The 22,957-nt window shown below is 34.6% G+C and overlaps 1 protein-coding gene across 3 annotated transcripts in view; it reads left to right on the forward strand.

The window, feature by feature from the left end:
• Nucleotides 1-22,957, forward strand: part of RPRD2 (regulation of nuclear pre-mRNA domain containing 2) — a 93,672-nt gene that overhangs the window by 40,133 nt on the left and 30,582 nt on the right. For all 3 annotated transcript variants that reach the window (XM_036905263.2, XM_036905264.2, XM_036905262.2), the window contains one exon: nucleotides 7,936-8,065. In XM_036905263.2, the coding sequence (XP_036761158.2) occupies nucleotides 7,936-8,065 (130 nt within the window). The remainder of the gene's footprint in view (nucleotides 1-7,935; nucleotides 8,066-22,957) is intronic.

Here is a 22,957-nt window from a genome sequence, read left to right on the forward strand (position 1 = left end):
GCTTGCTGGTTCTTCTCTTTCTTCACTTTTGTGAAGATAATCTGATTATTTCTTACAGTTCTTCATTAGATAGTATTTCTCTATGGCCTCCAATTTCTTTGTGAAATGTAATTGCCTTTTCCCCTGAACATTTGTTTTAACTTAGTTAATTGTTTTTTCTCCTAAATTCTAGCTGAGTATTTACAAATGAATTCTTAAAAGTGAAGTACAAATATGATGTGACCGCCAGTAACCAATATTTCTTGAAAGCTCTAATTTCTACATTAGGATATTATTTGTACCTCATTCTATGAAGCATGTGTTACTAGTCTAACTTTTGTTATAGTGCCAGGGTTCTCATTTCCATGGTATCACTGACTTAGTACATTGTTTTCCAATCCCAGAAAGAACATTTCCTTGAGACAGTTTAAGGTACCTATTACATTTGTTGATGAACCTGTTGATAAACTTAATGATTATTCTGAGCCCCCAAACAAAATATTAAGGTATTCTTTTAAACAAAAAAAAAGCATAGTAAAATAAGCACCTCTGATTTCTATATAGTACAGCACTGCTCAGTATTTTCATAAGAGAAAGAAAATTGTATTGTAGTTCTAAAAGGGGCCAGAGAAGCTCTTTAAATGCATTCATTTTACAAAAGCTTGTGCTAGTTGGGCTGGTACTACAGATAGGTGTCCACATGCCCTGATGTGATTAATGTCCCTTTCACTCTCATACATTTAGATGATAAGTGATCATCCTCCCCTAGTGGTAGGCAGTGTGGCACTCTGATTTTCTCTGTAGTTCAGTGTTCTTTCTACTACCTTGATGCTTTTTCAGATAATATTTTCTTGTTTAACCCTAACCAGAGCAACTGTGTGATTTTAAGGAAGATGGAAGATTTTCCTTTTTAAAGAGAAGATACAGATTCTTTGGGAAAAGGTGTAATTTTCTTCTCTTTAAATATTTACGTGGCACTGCCATTATTTGTACTATATATCCTCACAAGTAAATATTCATTTAGTTATAGGATAGTAAAGCCAGAGGGAACAGTATAGATAATCTAGTACAAATAAGCTATTTTATATGCTCTCGTTTTTTAATATAAAGATCACATAACTATGTTACAGAAAACTTAGAAAATAATTTAGCTTTGTGTATGGTATATATACACTTTCTTCCCTGTGTTTTTTACTAACTCTAATGCAAGCATCTTCATGTTATTTAGAGATGCTTGTCAACCACATAATATGAATGTACCTTTACTTAACTATTTTTCTATTGTTATTTTTTAGGTCACTTATAATTTTTCTACAATTACAAATAACATTTTTGTCCATGTGGCCTTTTCAGCTTTTTGTTTCTCCTATCAACATCCTCATTTTACAGATGAAGTCACTAAAGCTAATGAAAACTTGTCCTTGCTAAGGGTAACAACTCAGGCCTTCTGATTATGCTTGTTGCCCATTCCATTATACCATAATGCTGTTCTCTGTAATTTGAAAGACCACTCAGGTTGCAAGTTTTATATTAGATCATTTGTATCAGCTGTCTTAACCTGTTTTTGGAACAAGGCAGGGCAGACATAAAATATTAATATTAAGTTAAAAATTAACCCTTCTGCCACCATATTAACAGTTTTATTTTGAAGGTACTTAAATCAGTAGCCCTCCTTTTCATATTGTGTCTTTCCCCTTCTTCATAATGATATGGTTTTGTTGGCAGGCTCACGATATGCCTCTTATACGGACTTGATGTACAATTTGACCAGATTATCATTTCTGTACTTCATTTGTCCCTGCCTTAATTGGGGTTACTATAGAACAGCAGAAAAATGCAGACTAGAATTAGACCTAGGTTCAAAACTTCCATCACTTAATACCTGGGTAACTCTGTGTAAAGTACTTAAATTATGAACCTCTGTTTCTCATCTATAAGTAGAGATCATAATTATCTCAGCATTGTTATCTAGATTTAAGAAGATAATACATGTATTTTGGCATAGATCCAAGCATAAAGAAGACATTGGAATTACATATTACAGTCACAGTGATGATGATGCAGATAAGGTGTTCTTAAGATCCTGAGTATTCAAAATAATTACAGCAGATTTTGTTTTGGATACAGTGCTGGAAATTACATTTCCAGTCAGGCAGTTAGATTGGACCAGCCTCTCTCTAGTACATAGTAGGACATAGAAGAGCGAGTAGGACAAAGTGGAAAATATGTGTTCATGATATCTCCATGTTGACAAGAAGCAAGAGGCTTGAGTGCTTAGTTTCTAGATTGTTGAGGAATTGCTGTTGTGAACATTGACATTATATCTAGGTTAACTTCTGCAACAGCCTCTAGAATACCTAATTGTACCTTACACTAAGTCTAGTCCCTATCTATCCTGTATACAGAATCCAGCTGCCTTATGGAATTATTAACCAAACTGAATAGAAGACTGCTCATTTTTCATTCCTTTTCTTTTTTTTCCCTTGTACTTTTTCCTAATTTATTTATGCAAGAAATAGTTACTGAAAACCTACTGTATGTTAGGTGTGGCTCTAGATGCTGAGAATTCAGTACTACACAAAACTGACAAAAAAGTTTGTCCTCCTGAGGTTTATATTCTCATGGGGGGAGACAGGCAAAAAATAAATTGTATGGTATATTGGGAAATTATGTGTTATATTGGAAAATAAAGCAAGGAGGGATGATAGGAGTGTGGCTTGATATTGCAGTCTTCCTGGTCAGGGAAGTACAGGAAGTCACTGAGAAAGTGACCTTGGGGCAAAGATTGCAAGGCAATGAGTGAGTAACCCTTGAGAACACATGAGTATGTTGTAGGTTTTGGAGCAGCAACATGGCCAACATGGCTGGAATGGAATGAATGGTGACCAGAACAGAGAATCAGAGAGAAGGTACTGGGGCAAATTGTTTAGGACTTATAGGCCAATGTAGGGATTTTGATCTTTACTCTAAGTAGGGAAGGGGAGCCATTATTGGAGGGATTTAAGCAATGGATATGATCAGATTTATATTTTAAAAAGATCACTCTTCTGAGTCAATATTAGACCGAAGTGGGGCAAAGGTAGAAGAAGGAGGGAGATCAGTTAAGAGGCTACTCCAGTAATTCAAGCAAAAGATGAGTATGACTTAGACCAGGAGGCAATGGTAAGTAGTAGTAGGAGTCTATAAATTTTTTTAAATGTTATTTTAAAATAATTTAAAATTTAAAATTACAGTATATTACGGAGACTTCTTGTGTACCTTTCACCCAGATTCCTCAGTAATGTTTTACCATATTTACTTTATCTTTTATTGCTCTCTCTATACTACATGTACACACACACACACATATTTTCTGAAGTATTTGAAAGTATGATACAGACATGATGCTGTATTTAGTACTCAGTGTCCATTTTCTAAAAACAAAGATATTCTCCTTGTATAGTTGTGTTAACAAGTTTGTTCTGCCATAACAAAATACCACAAATTGTGTGGCTTCAACAACAGAAATCAATTATCTTACATTTTTGGAGGTTGGAAAGCTCTAGATCAAGATCCAGTCCCAAGATCAAGGTTCAGTTTCTGGTGAAAGCTCTCTTCCTGGCTTATAGATGGCCTGCTTCCTTCTGTGTCCTCAGGTGGTGGAAGGGAGGGTTTGAAAGGGTGGAGAGAGAGATATCTCTGGTGTCTTTCCTTATAAGGACACTCTATTTTCTTATAAGGCTCCCCATCCCTATAATCTCATTGAACCTTAATTAGCTCCTTATAGGCCCTGTCTCCAAATATAGTCACATGGGGGTTAGGCCTTCAACATAGAAATTTAGGGGAGACAAATTCAGTACATTGCAACACTTGTTGTAGAACATCTGTACAGCCACCAAAATCAGGAAATGAATATTGGTATAATACTACCATCAAATCCACAGACCCTAGCTAAATTTACTAGTAATCCAGTAATGGTTTTCAAGAGGTCCAGGGTCACACGTTGCAGTTAGTTGTCGTGTCTCCTTAGTGTTCTTCAGTCTGAAATACACACATAAATGCAGTCTTTCCTTATCTTTCATGATCTTGACATTTTTTAAGAATATGGACCAGTAATTTGCAAAATAGCCATAAATGTGTGTGTGTCTGATGTTTCCTTATTATTAAATTCAGGTTATGCAGCTTTGAGCAAAAATACCATGGAAGTGCTACTGTGTTCTTAATGTATTGTATTTGGAGGAATGTAATGTGAATTTGCCCCATTACCAGTGATACTAACTTTTACCACCTGGGTGAAGATGGCTTTTTGCCAGGTTCCTGCACTGTAAAGTGAGTGAGTATTTCGTGGGGAAGGAATGTGAGATTATAAGTACCCTGCTTGGAACTATACTTTTCTCTTACTGGCTTTAGCATCCATTGATGGTTGCTGCTTGAGTCAGTTCTTACTCTGGTGGTTGCCAAGTGTTTTTTAATTCCGTTGTTCCTTACCCATTTATCGGCATTTGATTATAAGGCAGGTTTTCCCCTTCCCATCCTTATTTATTTAATTATATCAGTATGTATTCATGGATTGCTATTTTATTCAGCAGATTATAATCCTTCACTGTTAACTTGACACTTGTCTGTTCCATAGATTTGGCCAGTCGGAACTCTTTGAAGGTAGTGCCTGTGTCCTTTTGACATTATTCTTTGAGCAGTTTTTTATTTTCTGATACAACGTGTTCCAAGCTCTTGTACTTTATTTCCTGACCTGGAGTCAGCCATTTCTCCAAGAAGTTGTGGTTCCTTTTAGAGACTAATATCTAGATATTAAATACTGAAATATTATTGCTTCTAAAAAGCCTTTTCAATGGAGAGATTTAGAAAGTAGTACATACACATACATGCATGCACATTCATTCACTGTATGTTTTCTATATATGAGTTCATACCAAGGTCATTCTGTAATTACTGTTCTTTTTCAGTTGATAATTTATTTCCATTTCAGTATATTTATATTTTATCTAATCCTAGACCACATTCAGATTTCTTCAATGTCATTTATAACTGGTTAGTCCAAATCTGTACCCAGTTCAGGAACCCAGGTTAGTTACATCAGATTGCTTTGTCCCTTGAGTCTCTTAATCTCTCCACTGCAATTTATGCCAGTGATTCATTGATGAGATTAGGCCATTCATCCTGCAGAATATCTCACCTTCTAGATTTTGTTTGGTTGCTTTTTTGTAGTATTCTTAGCTCTTTTTATTATTTCTCACAATAAAATTATTTGCTGTGGGTGAGTAGAAAACAAGACTATCCAAGATGGGCTGTCCTAGAAAAGGAAAATTCTGAGAGAGCAAGTTGTCTGGGAATTGCAGTTCATTAAAGATGGAATTTTGAATTTGAATAAGAGATAAGATTGGGAGAGAAGGTAAGATCTAGATCATTAGTGGAGACTGTGTTTGGGCATTTTCCAGTAAGCGGTTGTAAATACGAGAAAGAATTGGATAATGTTTGCATGTTAAAAGATTAATTAGTGCAAAAAAAAAGCAATTTAGATAGTGAATTTGAGGAGACCAAGTTCAGAGGCCAGATAACTTACTTAGGAGGTGATTGCAGTAGTAGTCCAGGTTAAAGGTGATGGAACCCAGCAAAGAGCAGTAGTAGGAAGAGAAGGAGAAGAAGGGATACATTTGACAAATACTATTGGAGACAAAATTGGCTAGATTTGGAGATGTATCAAATGGAGAGTGAGGGCCAGATAGGGAGTAGCTGGTATTCAAAAAAGATTGCTAAAATTCTGGCTAAATACAAAAGCAGTAACAGATAGAAGAGCAGAAAGATTATTCATAAAATATTGAAAAATCAAGCTCAGGTTGCCTTTGAGACTTAGAAATGGATGTGTGCATTGACTGGTAAAAGGAAATCAGGCTTGATACCTATGGATACGGGAGATATTGATACATAGGAGGTAGTAGTAAAATATACAGAAGGGGATGATTATGCCAATAGCATTCCGTTTTTGTGTGCTAAGCACTGTCCTAAATGCTTCACATTTGTTGTTTCATTTAATTCTTATAACAACCCTGTGAAGTTGTCATTTTACAAAGAAAAAGAGTGACATATAGAAGAGTTAAGTAATGTATAAGACCCCAAAGCTAGTAAGAAACAGAACCAGGAGTGGAAAAGGCTATCTGACTTAAAACCTGAAATCTTAAAATACTGTGATATGGGTGAATAGAGAAGAGTGCTCAGGAGAGAACCCTGGGGATCATCAGCATTTAAAGGATGAGGATCAAAGTCATAGCTGCCTGCCTATACATGCGTATGTGTGTATGGGTGTAGGAGGAACCAGAGAGGTAGGAGAATGGTTATGACAGAATCCAAAGGAGTTACTGTAACAGATTATTCTTTATGCCAAAGCCACAAAGAAAAAACATTTTAAAAAATCTCCATTGGGTTTAATAAGTTGGAATTTATTGATACCCTTGGTAATTGCTGTTTGAGTGATGGCAACATAAATGAGATGATTTATATAAAGCTCTTAGAACAGTAGATTGCATATTTTAAGTACAGGGGAAAAAGTAGCTCCTCTGATTATGGAGTTAAAAGTTAAAGTGGAGACAGTGAATATATAAAACTGTCAGATTTCTGAATCTGAAAGATAATAACTGACTCCAGTAAATGGATTTGGATGGGCTTGAATATGAATACTTTTTTTTTGAGAGATAACACAGTTCCCATGTAATGATTTCTGCTTTCTCTATGAAATAGCATATAAACTTACCTCCTGAGAGTGAGAAGAAGTGGCTTGATGGGGGTAGTAAAAATTTAGAATAGCTCTTAGAGCAAATGAGAGGGGATGCTGATTTAGGACTTGTGAAAGGACTGCAACACTGTAACACTGAAGCCCCAGAAACTGAAAGAGGAGACTGAATTTATTTGGATTTTCAGTCCTCCTGGTGCTGTGATTTTTCCTCAGTAGCACTGAGGAACAGAAATAAAGGTACAGTGAAGGCATTCACTTAGACTGATCTGTTGAATGCACACGATAGAAGGGCTAAATTAGTAGGGAGGAGGAAAATAAAATGGTTTTGATAAAGGAGTGGTTTATTGGATCAAAGACTCTACAATGGAGTGCTGGAATGGACTACAGAATTAGTAAAAATAAAGGATTGGGATCTTAATGGAATTGAAGAACAAATTAATGGGAGTGGGAAGTTGTGAGAAAGGGGGACTTTAAAATTTATAAAGGAGTGGTTCTTGAAGGTCACAATTTAAGATCAAGAAATCAAGAGACTAGAAAACATGATGGATCATCCATATGGACATTAGAATTGTCCAGGATAATAATGAAACTTGAGGTGGTGTTTAAGGTTTGAGATAGTAAATTGATTGGGCCTTACCATGGGAATTTGAAAAAGTTGACCTAGATGTATTTATATGATCAAATTGCCTATTTCCCAGGACATTCACCTAGTGCTGAGAGTAGCAGCAGAGCCTCTCTTCCAGGAGATGGGAGAATTTAGGTCTGCCTGGGTGGTATCTGGACTGGTTAATGAAAAGAGTTTATCTGTAACAATAATAATGTAGGGGAGGTTAAGCAATTGGCCTAAGGTCACATTCTAATGAAATTCTAAAGCTCATGCTCTTTTCACCAACACTGGTGTGTTTGCAACAAGTTGAGCTGCTTTCAGCTCAGTTTTTTATCTTTCCAAATACTTAGGAGAAAGTTTTATTTTAGCTTCTCCAGGGTTAATGATATTTTAGTGGCAAACATCTAAAAAGTGTAGTAAAAATCTGCTTGGGGAGTACCTTGAACATAAACTTAACTTAAAGCTTGTCAAGGTTTTTAAGCAGTAGGTTAGTTAATTTGTCTGTCTATCCATCCATTCATCCGTGTAAGAGCAGTTACACAGTTTGAGAACACTGTTTAGAATAAGTTGAATAAGTATTAATTGACTTAATTTCTATTTTATTGTCTTTTGTCATCTCTAGCTGCCTATCCCCACCGTTTGAATCTCTTTTACCTTGCCAATGATGTCATCCAGAACTGTAAAAGGAAAAACGCAATCATATTCCGTGAATCATTTGCTGATGTACTTCCTGAAGCAGCTGCTCTAGTGAAGTAAGTAAATTCTTACTACTCTTCAGGATATAAAGCTTGGAAAATGTAGTTTTCATTTCCCTTCTTAGCCTTTAGTAAGGACTGTTGCATATGCTTGAAGATCCAAGCATATTTTGTCTAAATTGTTCATTGTAACATTCCTGCTAATACAATTTTCTTTTAAAAGCTCTTTATTTATTTACTCTGCCTATTCTCTCTATACTTGGCCATATAAATCTCCTAGTCATACTCTTTGGATATGCTTCTTTCCAACTACGTCTTCTGTTTTTGTGTTTTTTACACATTTCCTTTCTTCTTTCAGTCTTCCTGAAATCTTGCCCCCTCTCCATGAAATATGTGTAATTAAATAGAAATGGGAATGCTTACTCCCAATTCCATATTGACTTACTCCATTCTTAGCAAAATTATATACAGCATTTCACAAAGTGCTTCCCAAACACTTATTTTTGATACCTTATTTTTGCCCTGTACCAGAAGTGTTTTCTTTGTGTTTCATCCATATTTGTGAGTCGTTTGTTTGGAGCAAAAGACACACACAAACACACACACAGAGAATAAACAATCATATGGAACAATCAAAATAGCTATTTCCTCAAATTACATATTTACTAGCTTAATATTATATACTTATAAAAACATGAATGTTATGTATTATTGATCTGTTTGTTAAGAATTAACACATAACTGAATCATCCTATTCCTTTCTTTGCATTGTTAGCTTGAGATATCTACTTTGGTATGACAAAAGATTAAAATATGGTCCTACTTGAATATACTAAGTAATAAAGATTTGTACACATGTCATAAATACATAAAATAATAGTAGCACCTAACATTTTTTAAATTAAGGTATCATTGATGTACAATCTTATGCTCAGGTTTCAAATGAGCAACATTGTGGTTACTATATTCCCCCTATTATCAAGTCCCCACCACATACCCCATTACAGTCACTGTCCATCAGCACATCAGCATAGTAAGATGCTATAGAGTCACTACTTGTCTTCTCTCTGCTATACTTCCTTCTCCGGGCCCCCCCTATATTATGTGTGCTAATCATAATGTCCCTTGATCCCCTTATCCCTCCCTCCCCACCCATCCTCCCCAGTCCCTTTCCCTTTGATAACTGTTAGTCCATTCTTGGGGTCTGTGAGTTTGCTGCAGTTTTGTTCCTTTTGTTTTTGCTTTGTTGTTATACTGCACAGATGAGCGAAATCATTTGGTACTTGTCTTTCTCTGCCTGGCTTATTTCACTGAGCATAATACCCTCTAGCTCCATCCATGTTGTTGCAAATGGTAGGATTTGTTTTCTTCTTATGGCTGAATAATATTCCATTGTGTATATGTACCACCTCTTCTTTATCCATTCATCTACTGATGGACATTTAGGTTGCTTCCATATCTTGGCTGCTGTAAATAGTAAGAGCACCTAACATTTATTGAACACTCATACTTAACCAGATACTATACAAAATGCTTTGTGTGCTTTAAGTCATTTAATCCTGAGAACAACTTTATAAAGTGGCTGCTGCTATTATCCCTATTTTGAGAAGGGGGAAACTGTGACTTATAGAGATGAAGTAGCTGGCCTAAGCTCTCACAGCTGTGGGGAAAGTGGTTGTGTGGATGTGCAGGATTCCTACCCAAGCCTGTCTAGACCCCAAAGCCCATGTTCTTTGCCTTTTAACCACTAATCTGTGTTTCACCTTTACATATATAAACCCCAGTATGATTTTGAGTAAGAAAAACAGTATGCTGGATAATGTCCACTACTGTAATATCACTATATAGTCTTTTTAAAACTTAACCTGGTGTTTCCTAAACTTAGATTTTGTGTACTAGTTTGTGAATTAGTATGAGGTTGTCAGCTTTTATTTTACTATATAAAGATATTTTTTTAAACAACTACTTTGTATTACTATTACTATTTGACAGAAAAAGGTGTGAAGGGCATAATCTGAGAATAAAGTATTGTCCTTTAGATTAAAATTTTAAGCCCTGAAAATGTTCTTAACTCTATGAACAGTATCTTCAGAGAAGCTGTAGTAAATATCAGACTTTATGGTGAAAGAATGAAAGCCTTCCAAGACAGGGATGCCATCTACCATCATTACTATTCATCATTATGCTGGAGATCCATTAATTTCTACAAAAGTTAATAAATAAATAAACAAGAATGCATTTAGAAGAGACTGCATTGTTATTTGCAGATAGGATTGCCTACTTCTGGGTAAACAGCCTTTTCCTATAAAGTGCCACATGTTAAGTATTTTTAGGCCATAGGATCTCTGTAGCCACTACTCAACTCTGCCGTTATAGCATAACACAGCCATAGACAATGCATAAACAAATGGGTGTGGCTGTGTTCCAATAAAACTTTAATTACAAAAACAGGCAGCAGGCCAGGTCTATCCTGAGTTCCTAGTCTGGCTTATGTAGAGTCAACTAATTAGAAAGTTCGGGTTAAATAATCAGATTCAAGTTCAACATAGAAAAACAGTAGTTTTCCCATGTATGCTAGGAGTAATCAATTTGAAAATGTAATTAGGAAAAAAAGATTCCTTTTGTAACAAATGTACTGTCCCCCAAAATAAAAGAAAACTCACCCAAGAATAAATGTAATAAGAAGCAGGTAAGGCTTTTTATAAACAAGATTTTAAAACATCACTAAAGGAATTAAAGAAGACCTGGAATGATGAAGATATATAGATATAGGTATAGATAATACACGCACACACATATATATGTACATCCATACACGAATACCATTTGAAAAGAAAGATTTGGTATTGTTAAAAAAAAAAAAAAAAAAGGTTCTTTCCCAATATGTAATCTGAAAATTCAGTGTAAGCCCAGTCAAAATCTCAGTAGGGTTTAAAGTGGAAGGATAAATATGCAAAGTAATTTTTTGAAAGAACAGTAAGGCTAGAGTTCCCCTATCAGTTATATATATAGAAGCAGAAAGAGAAGACTCAAATCAGTGAAACAATATATGCTTGCTTACAAAGAAATTAATTACAAAGTGTATGGTAAATGAGAGGATTTAAGATAAGAGCTTCTGTATTCCTTAAAACAGCCCCATCCTAGCCACCACTATCCCTTTTTAAATTTCTATTTACAGTTATATTTTAAATACATTTCTAACCTTTTGTGAATTCTTTTCTCTTAATTTAAAGCAATAAAGGGACAGATGTGTAGAAGTTTCAGAAGGGTAACATGGATGAGTGAGGTGGGTTGAATGTGAGGAAAAACCTTTCTAAAAGGAGCAGCAGCTACTTAGCCCTAGTGTATGGCCGTAAGGAAATACGAGGCCAGTGTTAACACATGCTGCCACACCTTCCAAAGAGTTTTCTCACTTTTAACCTAAGTCAGAATCTGGATTTTTTTTTTTTATATCGTTAATGTACAATTACTTGAACAACATTATGGTTACTAGACTCCCCCTATTATCAAGTCCCCCCTACATACCCCATTACAGTCACTGTCCATCAGCGTAGTAAACATCACTAGCCAAACAAAATACATATGATGACTAAATTTGAGCCAAAGACAACCTAGAGACCTCTGCATTAAGGCATTGATTTTATTCCTTTAATCCCTCTAAGGAGTTATTTAATTTCACTTGATTAAGAGTTGCTATGGAATAGACTTAATGCCATATGTTAAGAGAGATGACAGAAGAGAGAAATCAGTACTTTCAGATGGGTTGGGAAACTTTTTCTTTCCAAACAATTATCCAACAGCTCCTTTCAATTATTAAATTTCAGTTTATTCTTTCCTCCCTGGCTTGAAATTCCATAGGCTGAGAACCTGGAGACTAGTTTTTATTGTAATGAGAATATGTGTATGAGAGGAGGTGCATAAATGAAGGCAAACCAATCTGTTATTTATTTACCAGTTGTATCCTAAAGATCAGTTCATCTGAATGTGTATGTCATTGTGAGAACAGAATAGTTGAAACCTCAGTTTTAAGCACAGGGAAAGTGTCTTCATGAATGTCAGAGTTACTGCTTGGAAAACTCTGAATTAACTCTGCTACCAGCAATGGTTTCAATTAAGTTTTTATATATAAACACACACATTGACTGCAGTGGGGTGTGAAGGAGGACTCGATAATATGGGTGAATGTAGTAACCACATTGTTTTTCTTGTGAAACCTTCATAAGAGTGCATATCAATGATACAATAAAGAAACAAACAAACACATTATATATAGATTACAGAAGAATCCCTATAAGAACTGAAGGTTTGCTTGTATTATGTCAGGACTGTTTGAGAGTAGGTACATCTTTGATGTGGGTGGAACTTTCCTAAGGCCTGTTGTTATCCCAGGATTTTTATAAAAGGCAGTCATTTTTGTTTTTAAATTCTCATCTTTAATTGAAAAGTGAATTTATGCTAATTATTGTCAGAGCTTAATGTAATTTTTTTATTCTAAGAGTATAGAGAGAGTTGTATGTCTGACCTTTGTTGGGAAAATATGTCATGACAGATTTTGGGAAATTGATTAGCTTAGTGTTCTGAAATAAACCAGCATAAGAAGGGTTTCTGATGGCCCCCACAGCTCCTTGTTAGTGAAGAAAGTCTTGAAACCATTTGGGAGTTTGGGTTTTAGCAGCTTTCTCTTTCTGACTAAACTGTCACCCCTCCTTTCTTGTGTCTTTTCACATGTTCTCAGAGATTTATCTACTCATATATTTAAATGTTATTCATGTGCTAATAAGGGCTATATCTGTATCTCTGGATTTTTTTCCATGTCTTCAACTATTTTCTGGGATTTGCTCCTTCATTGTTACATTATGATACTCAGCTCTGAATGTCTAAAACATTAATGTACTTGACATTTGTATAAAGCCTACTCCTACAATGTTTATGAAAATGTGTTATAAATTGAAGATTATTATACAGACGTTACTTGAAACTCACAGTGATCTACTTTTCAGGTAAACAGATTGGCTTTTCTTATTCGTCTTTACAAAATGAGAAAACTGAAGCCCAGGGCAGTTAAGAAATTGCCCAATGTAAGATGACAATCTAGTAAAAGGGCTGAGACTAAAACTAAGCTCTTTCTGACTCTAGACCTGTATTATTTGAGTTCTACCACAGAGTCCTCATAAACTTGAAGTTTTTCATCTTACAATAGCCACTTAGTAATTTTAAGTTCTTGTCCATTCATTTCTTAGTTACTTACCAGCGGTTGATTCTTTTGCTGGGTCTTCTTCTTTTTCTCTCTGCCTTTTAATTTCCCATTATTATCTTTGTTTGATTTATTTATATTATTACAACAACTTAACTAGTTTCTGATATCCTTTCATTCACTTCAGGCTGCATACGCATTGATGTCCAGAGACATGCTGGTTTGAATGCTGGTTCTGCCCTACTCCAGCTGTATCACTTTAGACAACTTAAATTAGCCTCAATTTTCTTATCTGTATAGTGGAGTCAATAATAGTACCTATTCTATAGAGTATGGGAGCTAAGTGAGTTAATAATACATACAAAGAGCTTAGAATGGTGACTGACATATAATAAATCAGTTACATGTGTTAGCTGCTGCTATGATGATGAAGATGGTGATTACTCCTACTATTATTACTAATGTTTTCCAGTCATTCTTTAAAATATATTTTTATATTATTATTTAGCAAATTCCTTTCATTTTTATTACTTTCTTGGATTCTCAAACCAACTGTATAATATAGTTAGGAGCAAAGATTATTGTCTTCACGTTACAAATGAGTATACTGATAATAAACGATACCAAACTACTTTAAGACAAGAAATTGAACATTTTAAAAATTAAGAAAGAATGACATTATGTCACTCAGTAGCCTTCATTGAGTTTTTTTTTTGCCTTGCCGTACTGTTATCCAAGCTCCTTGAGAAGGCATGTAAAGCTCTCTACAATCAAATCTCAACCTTCCTTCATATCCTGTCATCAGTTCTCCCATGTCCCAATAATGAGCCATTGCTCTTGCCAAATACTCATACTATGTATGTCTTAATATAAGTGCCTGTGGATTTTTCTTCCTAGAATATCTCTTCTTTCTTGGGAAGCAGTGAAGCTTAGAAGTTAAGAATGCAAGCTCTGGAATCAGGTTGCCTAGGCTCAAATCTCAGATCCTCAATCTACCACTTGTTAGACTAGTTATATAGTTTTTCTCTGCTTTAGTTTCTCACTGGTAAAATGAGAATAATAGTACAGCTTTTATCAGCATTGTTGTGAGGATTAACTAAGCTAATATAGGTAAAAGCACTTATAAAGCCCTCAGGAACGTAAAAAGTGCTCCAAAATTAATGAACTCTATCTCAAGGAGTTTTACAAAGTATAGCAAAATAAGCAAATGGACAGAAGGCTATAATAAAATAAGGGCAGAAACTAATGAAATTTAAAAAATCAAACATGATGAGGTACCTAAAATAGTCAAATTCATAGAGAAAATAGAATGATGATTGCCAGGAGGTGGAGGGAGTGGAGAATACGGAGTTACTGTTTAAAGGATATAGACTTTCAGTTTTGCAAGATAAAAAGAGTTCTGGAGATAGATGGTGGTGATGATAGCACAACAGTATGAATGTACAATACCCTGAGCTGTTCACTTAAAAATGATTAAGATGGTAAATTTTATGTAATGTGTGTTTTACCACAATAAAAAGAAAATTCAGGGGAAAACATTCAAGACGAAACAAGCAAGCATTCAATAGAAGAATTCCAAAAAAACATGGGTTCTTTGAGAAAATAATAAAATTGATAAACTTTAAATGAGACTGATCAAGAAAAAAGGGAGAAGGCATAAAAAAACAGTGTTAGAAAAGTAAAAGATGGACATGTTTACAGATATTATAGACCATAGGAAGGATAATATGAACAGCTTTATGCCAAAAAATTTGAAAATACAGGCAAATGGTCAAGTTACCCTGAAAATACAAGTAACTGAAATGGCTCAAAGAAAAAAAATAAGGACCATATGATCCTATAAACATTGAATAAGTTCAATTAGTAATAAAAAATCTTCCCATAAGAAGATCCCCCTTTTTTGCAGTGGTTTGCCACCAGAACACAAATATCATTAAAAATCACCACTAATGCTAAAATCAGAATGGTAAAGGAAAAGACTTATACCAACATTGTTGTCATTGGACACAGATCTAACACTACTGGTCATCTGATCTACAAATGTGATGGAATTGACAAAAGAACCATCAAAAACTTTAAGGAGGCCGCTGAATTGGAAAAGAGGGTTGGGTAATGCTAGCAGTGCATCATAAAACCTACAGACAGAAAGGAAATTGTTTTGTGGACCATTTGTGGCTTTTGTGTGTGAAATTTTAAGTTAGCCATGTTCAAAATCAGTACTTGATCAAAAGTATATCACAGAATTTTGAGACCCATTAGAACAAAATTTAATGAAAAGAAAAGAAAAAAAACCCACCCCTAATAGATCCTTCACCAAGTTCACCAAATACTAAAGGACAAAACAATTCCAATCTATGCACACTTGTCCCAAGAAAAGAAGAGAGAATGCCTCTCAGTTTATCTAAATAAGACTAGCACAACCTTAACAGCAAAACTTGACTAGGAGAGTATGAGAAAAGAAAATTATAGACCGACCTTATTCATGAGCAGAGATGCAAAAAAACAGCCTGAGTCTAGCAGAGTATAAAGAATATAAATACCTCATAACTATGTGGAGATTCCCAGGAATGGAAGCATGGTTTAATATTGGAGAATAAATTCATATAATTCACTGTTTCATAAAAGTTCAGAGGAAAACCTTATGATGATCTCAAAACTTGCAGAAAAAGTGGATTTAGAAAACCCATTCATTATAAAACAAACCAGGATTAGAATGAAATCTCTTCAGTAAAATAACACATATCTTCCAAAAATAAAAACCTATAGCAAACATGCTACCTAAGAGGAACAAAACAAGAATGATACCCAGTATCAGCATTTCTGTTCAACTTTGTAATAGAGTTCCTAACCACTACAATAAGGCAGAAAAAGAAAGAAAATATATAAATGAAAGAGAATAAATATATATAAATATGTATATTAATATAAAATTAAATGTATTAATGAAAAAGGAAAAAAGCTTTTAAAAATTGTCAGTAATTACAGATGACGTGAATGTATATACATAAAACCAAGAAAATCCACAAATAAATTATTGGCATTATTTAAGAGAGTGTAGCAAGATTGCTGGACTCAAACCAATATAGTAAAATTAATTGTTTTAATTATATGTGGGAAACAAAGTAATAAAATGAAAAACATTTTAATTCCTTATACTGAAAAAAAAACCACAGTTGATTCTTGTTATTCACAGTAATTATGTTTAAAGTTGCCATGAACACTGAATTAGTGAATGCCGAGTCATTGCTCTTGTAGGAAATACAGGGTTACATTCCTTTAAGCCCTTAGTCACAATATTTTTGTCAACTGATCAGTACATACCCTTGCTTTATGTGTGTTTCTATATAAAAATACCTTATTTAATATGTTTGATACTGATTATTATATTAATATAATGATTAATCATTAATGTTGAACTCACAGGTAATAGCACAATAACTAAGGCATGAATACTAATTAAGGCATTAATAAATTAAGGCATAAATTAGATTAAGTTTATCTAATACCTATATGTTCTCAGTAAGGCACATCATGATCGCCTTCTGCTTAGGAACTCTATACAGAACTTTAGCAACATGCTTGGGGCCATTTTACAACAGTGTAATCAACAAAAATGCAAAGAAATGCGGCACTAATCAGATGACAGAAAGGACACTTGTTTCTAGTATGATAGCTGAAATAAGATGGCAGAGTACCACCTTGTTTTAACTTATCTGAGAACATGCACTTTTCAAACTCTGTACATGCCCAAGAATGACCACAAAATCACAAGTACTGCTTTTGAGGTTATAAATATATTTTAGCAAGTGGCTGAATTTGCAAGTACAGAATCCATGATTAATGAGGATTGACTGTACCTTAGCAAAAGATGTGTAAGATCTCTAGAGAAAATTATGAAATGAAATTGAGAAATATGGTAGAAAAGCTAAATAAATGTTTACAGATAGGAAAGACTCAATATTAACAACATCACATCTTCCCAAATTGATTTACAAATCCAGTGCAATTTAATTAAGATCCCAGTGGGTTCCGCACCTCTATTTTACAAATTGAATTTTATATGGAAGGGTGCAAACACCTCCCTCCTCTCCCTCCCCCAAAAAGAAAAAGCTGAGAAACTCTTAAAGAAGAACAAGGTGGGAAAACTGGCTCTATCAGATTTCAAAACTACTTACAAAGCTGTGATAAATAAAGCAATATGGTGTTGGCCCAGAGACAACCAAAGAAACCACTGGAACATAATACAAAGTCTAGAAACAGGCCAATGTATCTATATAATTGACCTGTATATGAAACTACAGGCAGTGGAAAAAGAACTTTTTCATATATATTGCTGTGACAGTTATTTATATATATAAAAAATCAGATCCCATTCACACCATACACAAAAATTAATTGCATATTAAATACATGAACTTGAAAGAATCTATCAATCTTTTTGAAGACAATATAAAGAGAATATCTCATGACCTCACCTCATAAGATTAAATTTAGCTACATTAAAATGAAGACCTTCCATTTATTGAAAGACACAGTACAGAGTGAGAAGACAAGCCACAGAGTGGGAGAAATGTTTGCAGTGGGGTCAACAGTGTTCATAAAGAATTACAAAATAACAAGAAAAAGACAAAAAGAATAAGATTTTGCCTGCCATTTGTCATATTAATAATTAAAATGTTCAAATATTTATTAATCACTTTTAAAACAATAAATGTAAAAACAAAATTATTTTAGTAAGTAGAGTAGTGTTTTGTATTCTGGCAGATCTCTTGAAAATCTGCTTAATAGCAGAGAGCTAAATTCTCATACCTGCTTCTGCATTCAGTCTGTTGTGATATCACATGTCATACAGCTCTAGACTGCTGAGCTATATTATATACCATATAAGTCAGTTCCAATAAAGAGGGGGAAACTATACACCAGTAATTTAAACAGGAAATATTTAATAGAATTGGTAAGTAGGTAAAAGGTAGCTAACTAATAAAAGAACTCTTAAGGTGAAGGGATGGAAAAAGATATCTCAAGCAAATAATAGGGAGAAAAAAGCAGGAGTTCCAGTATTTGTATCAGATAAAATACACATTTTGATGTGTAACAAGAAAAGTAACAAGAGACAAAGAATGATATTACATAATGATAAAGGGGTCAGTCCAAAAAGAAAAAATAACCATTATAAACATCTATGCACCCAACATATGAGCACCTACATTTGTGAAACCAGTACTAACAGAATTAAAGGGGGAAATAGAAAGCTGTGCATCCATTTAAGGAGATTTCAACCCATGACTCACTCCAAAGGACAGATCAAACAGACAGAAAATTAGTAAGGAGACAGAGGCACTGAACAACACATTAGAACAGATGGATCTAACAGACATCTACACCCAAAAGCAGCAGGATACACATTCTTCTCAAGTGCACATGGAACATTTTCCAGAATCACATACTAGGTCACAAAAATAGCCTCAGTAAATTCAGAAAGATTGAAATTATACTAACCAGCTTCTCAGACCACAAAGGTATGAAACTAGAAATAAATTATGCAAAGAAAACAAAAAAGCCCACAAACACATGGAGGCTTAACAACATGCTCCTAAATAATCAGTGAATCGATAAACCAAATAAAAACAGAGATCAAACAATATATGAGACAAATGAAAACAACTCAACACCCCAACTTTAGTGGAATGCAACAAAGGCCATGCTAAGTGGAAAGTATATAGCATTACAGGCTTTCTTCAAGAGAGAAGAACAATCCCAAATGAGCAGTCTAAACTCACAATTAATGAAACTAGAGAAAGAAGAAAAATGATGCCCAAAGTCAGTAGAAGGAGGGACATAATAAATATTAGAGCAGAAATAAATAAAACCGAGAAGACTAAAATGATACAATCAATGAAAACAGGAGCTTGTTCTTTGAGAAAATAAATAAAATAGGTTAAACCTCTAGTCAGACTTATCAAGAAAAAGAGTACACACACAAACAGAATCAGAAATGAGAATGGAAAAATCACTACCAACAAACAACACAGAAATACAAAGAATCCTTAGAGAATACTATGAAAAATTATATGACAACAAATTGGATAACCTAGAAGAAATGGACAACTTTCTAGGAAAAGACAACTTTCCAAGATTGACCCATGAAGAAACAGAAAATCTGAACAGACCAATTAACAGCAATGAAATTGAATAGGTAATCAAAAAACTACCTAAGAATAAAACTCCTGGACCAGACGGTTTCACTGCAGAATTTTATCAAACATTTAAAGAATACCTTAATACCCAACCTCAAAGTTTTCCAAAAAGAAGGAGAGGAGGGAATACTTCCAAACTCTTTCTATGAGACCAGTATCACTCTAATACCAAAACCAGGCAAAGACACCACAAAAAAAAGAAAATTATAGACCAATATCCCTGATGAACATAGACACAAAAATACTCAACAAAATATTAGCAAACCAAATTCAAAAATAAATAAAGATCATCCATCATGATCAAGTAGGATTTATTCCAGGGATACAAGGATGGTGCAGTATTTGAAAATCCATCAACATCATACACCAAATCAACAAAAAGAAGGACAAAAATCACGTGATCATCTCAATAGATGCTGAAAAAGCATGACAGAATTCAACAACCATTCATGATAAAAACTCTCAACAAAATGAGTGTAGAGGGCAAGTACCTCAACATAATAAAGACCATATAGGACAAAGTCCACAGCCAACATCATACTTAATAGCAAGAAGCTGAAAGCTTTTCCCCTAATATCGGGAACAAGACAGGGATGCCCACTCTCCCTGCTTTTATTCAACATAGCATACTAGAGGTCCTAGCCATGGCAATCAAACAAAACAAAGAAGTACAAGGCATCCAGATTGGTAAGGAAGAAGCCAAACTGTCACTGTTTGCAGATGACATGATATTGTACATAAAAATCCCTAAAGAATCCACTCCAAAACTACTAGATCTAATATCTGAATTCAGCAAAGTTACAGGATACAAAATTAATACACAGAAATCTGTTGCATTCCTATACACTAACAATGAACTAGTAAAAAGAGAAATCAGGAAAACAATTCCATTCACAATTGCATCAAAAAGAATAAAGTACCTAGGAATAAACCTAACCAAGGAAGTGAAAGACGTATACTCTGAAAATTACAAGACACTCCTAAGAGAAATTAAAGAGGACACCAACAAATGGAAATTCATCCCATGCTCTCGGCTAGGAAGAATTAATGTCGTCAACAAGGCCATCCTGCCTAAAGCAATCTACAGATTCAATGCAATCTCTGTCAGAATACCAACAGCATTCTTCAGTGAACTGTAACAAATAGTTCTAAAATTCATATGGAACTACAAAAGACCCCGAATAGCCAAAGCAATCCTGAGAAGGAAGAATAAAGCAGGGGGGATCTTGCTTCCCAACTTCATGCTCTGCTAGAAAGCCACAGTAATCAAGACAGTTTGGTACTGGCGCAAGAACAGACCCATAGACCAGTGCAACAGAATAGAGAGTCCAGATATTAACCCAAACATATATGGTCAATTAATATACAATAAAGGAGCCATGGAAATACAATGGGGAAAGGACAGCCTCTTCAACAGCTAGTGTTGGCAAAACTGGACAGCTACATGCAAGAGAATGAAACTGGATCATTGTCTAACCCCATACACAAAAGTAAATTAGAAATGGATCAAAGACCTGAATGTAAGTCATGAAACCATAAAACTCTTAGAAAAAAACATAGGCAAAAATCTCTTAGACATGAACATGAGCAACTTCTTTATGAACATATCTCTCCGGGCAAGAGAAACAAAAGCAAAAGTGAACAAGTGGGGCCATTCCAAGCCAAAAAGCTTCTGTACAGCAAAGGACACCACCAATAGAACAAAAAGGCATCCTACAGTATGGGAGAAAGTATTCATAAATGACATCTGATAAGGGGTTGACATCCAAAATATATAAAGAGCTCATGCACCTCAACAAACAAAAAGCAAATAAGCCAATTAAAAAATGGGCAGAGGATCTGAACAGACAGTTCTCCGAAGAAGAAATTCAGATGGCCAACAGGCACATGAAAAGATGCTCCACATCACTAATCATCAGAGAAGTGCATATTAAAACCACAATGAGATATCACCTCATACCAGTTAGGATGGCCACCATCCAAAAGACAAACAACAACAAATGTTGGTGAGGTTGTAGAGAAAGGGGAACCCTCCTACACTGCTGGTGGGAATGTAAATTAGTTCAGTCATTGTGGAAAGCAGTATAGAGGTTCCTCAAAAAGCTCAAAATAGAAATACCATTTGACCCAGGAATTCCGCTTCTAGGAATTTCCCAGTTTGAAAAAGACAGATTCACCCCAGTGTTTACGGCAGCACTATTTACAATCGCCAAGAAATGGAAGCAACCTAAGTGTCCATCAGTAGATGAATGGATAAAGAAGATATGGTACATGTACACAATGGAATATTATTCAGCCATAAGAAGAAAATAAATCCTACTGTTTGCAACAACATGGATGGAGCTAGAGGGTATTATGCTCACTGAAATAAGCCAGGCAGAGAAAGACAAGTATCTAATAATTTCACTCATCTGTGGAGTATAAGAACAAAGAAAAAACTGAAGTAACAAAACAGTAGCAGGCTCACAGAACCCATGAATGGACTAACCCATGAAAGGGACTAGCGAGGATGGGTGGGAAGGGAGCGATAAGGGGGAAAAGGGTGGCATTTTGATTAGCACACATAATGGGGGGGTGTGCCCGGGGAAGGCAGTACAACACAGAGAAGACAAGTAATGATTCTATAGCATCTTAGTACACTGAAGGACAGTGACTGTAATGGGGTATGTGGAGGGGACTTGGTAGTCTAGTAACTTTAATGTTGCTTGTGTAATTGTACATTAGTGATACCAAAATTAAAAAAAAAAATTGTTAGGTATTATAGTAGCACTATAGTTAGATAGCAAAATGTTAGAAAAGAGTTAAGATAAGGAACATACCTGGTTCGCTTTAAAATACTTCAAAGCAGAAAGATTTAGAAAATGTGGCAAAATCGTAAGTTCTTGCATCTGTATCATTTCACTTTTAAATATGTTTGAAACTTTTTATAGTAGAGATTTTAAAACAGGGAAATGGTTAAACTGAGATTACAAATACAAATTGAAGTGAAAACAACCATTGCTATAGAAGTATACTCATACTCGTGGTTGGGATATAGATTGGTACAACCCTCTCAGAAAGCATTTCTTTATTAAGAGTCTTTAATTATAGCATTAATTATTGTAACAAATCTAGAAGGAGCAGTAATATCCAGCAGTAGGCATGTAGTAGTAAATTTTGGAACAGTCATCAAGTGTAATGTTTACAAAGAGTTGATTGAAACATTGGGAAATGCTTGTTTGGTTAATTGAAAAAAAAATACAGTTATGTGTGCACACACCAATGTAAACCTTGTTTGAGAAAAATATTAGCATCATAGGAAAAAAAAGACTAGAAGATAGTAATGCTGAAAATGGTGTACTATAAATCTATGTTGCTGAAAATGAGGGCAGTTTTTTTAATACTTATAATTTTTTCAGTGTTATAGAAACAATTTTATAATATAGTATTTATAGCATATATATTTATATATAACATACTTAAGTATAGTGTTTATGACATATGACATAAATACAATATATACTCTACTATAAATATAATAAATACTGTTTATGGTTTTGTACTTCTGTATGTAAGTAA

This window comes from Manis pentadactyla, chromosome 4 (genome assembly GCF_030020395.1).
Source record: "Manis pentadactyla isolate mManPen7 chromosome 4, mManPen7.hap1, whole genome shotgun sequence".
NCBI lineage: Eukaryota > Metazoa > Chordata > Mammalia > Pholidota > Manidae > Manis > Manis pentadactyla.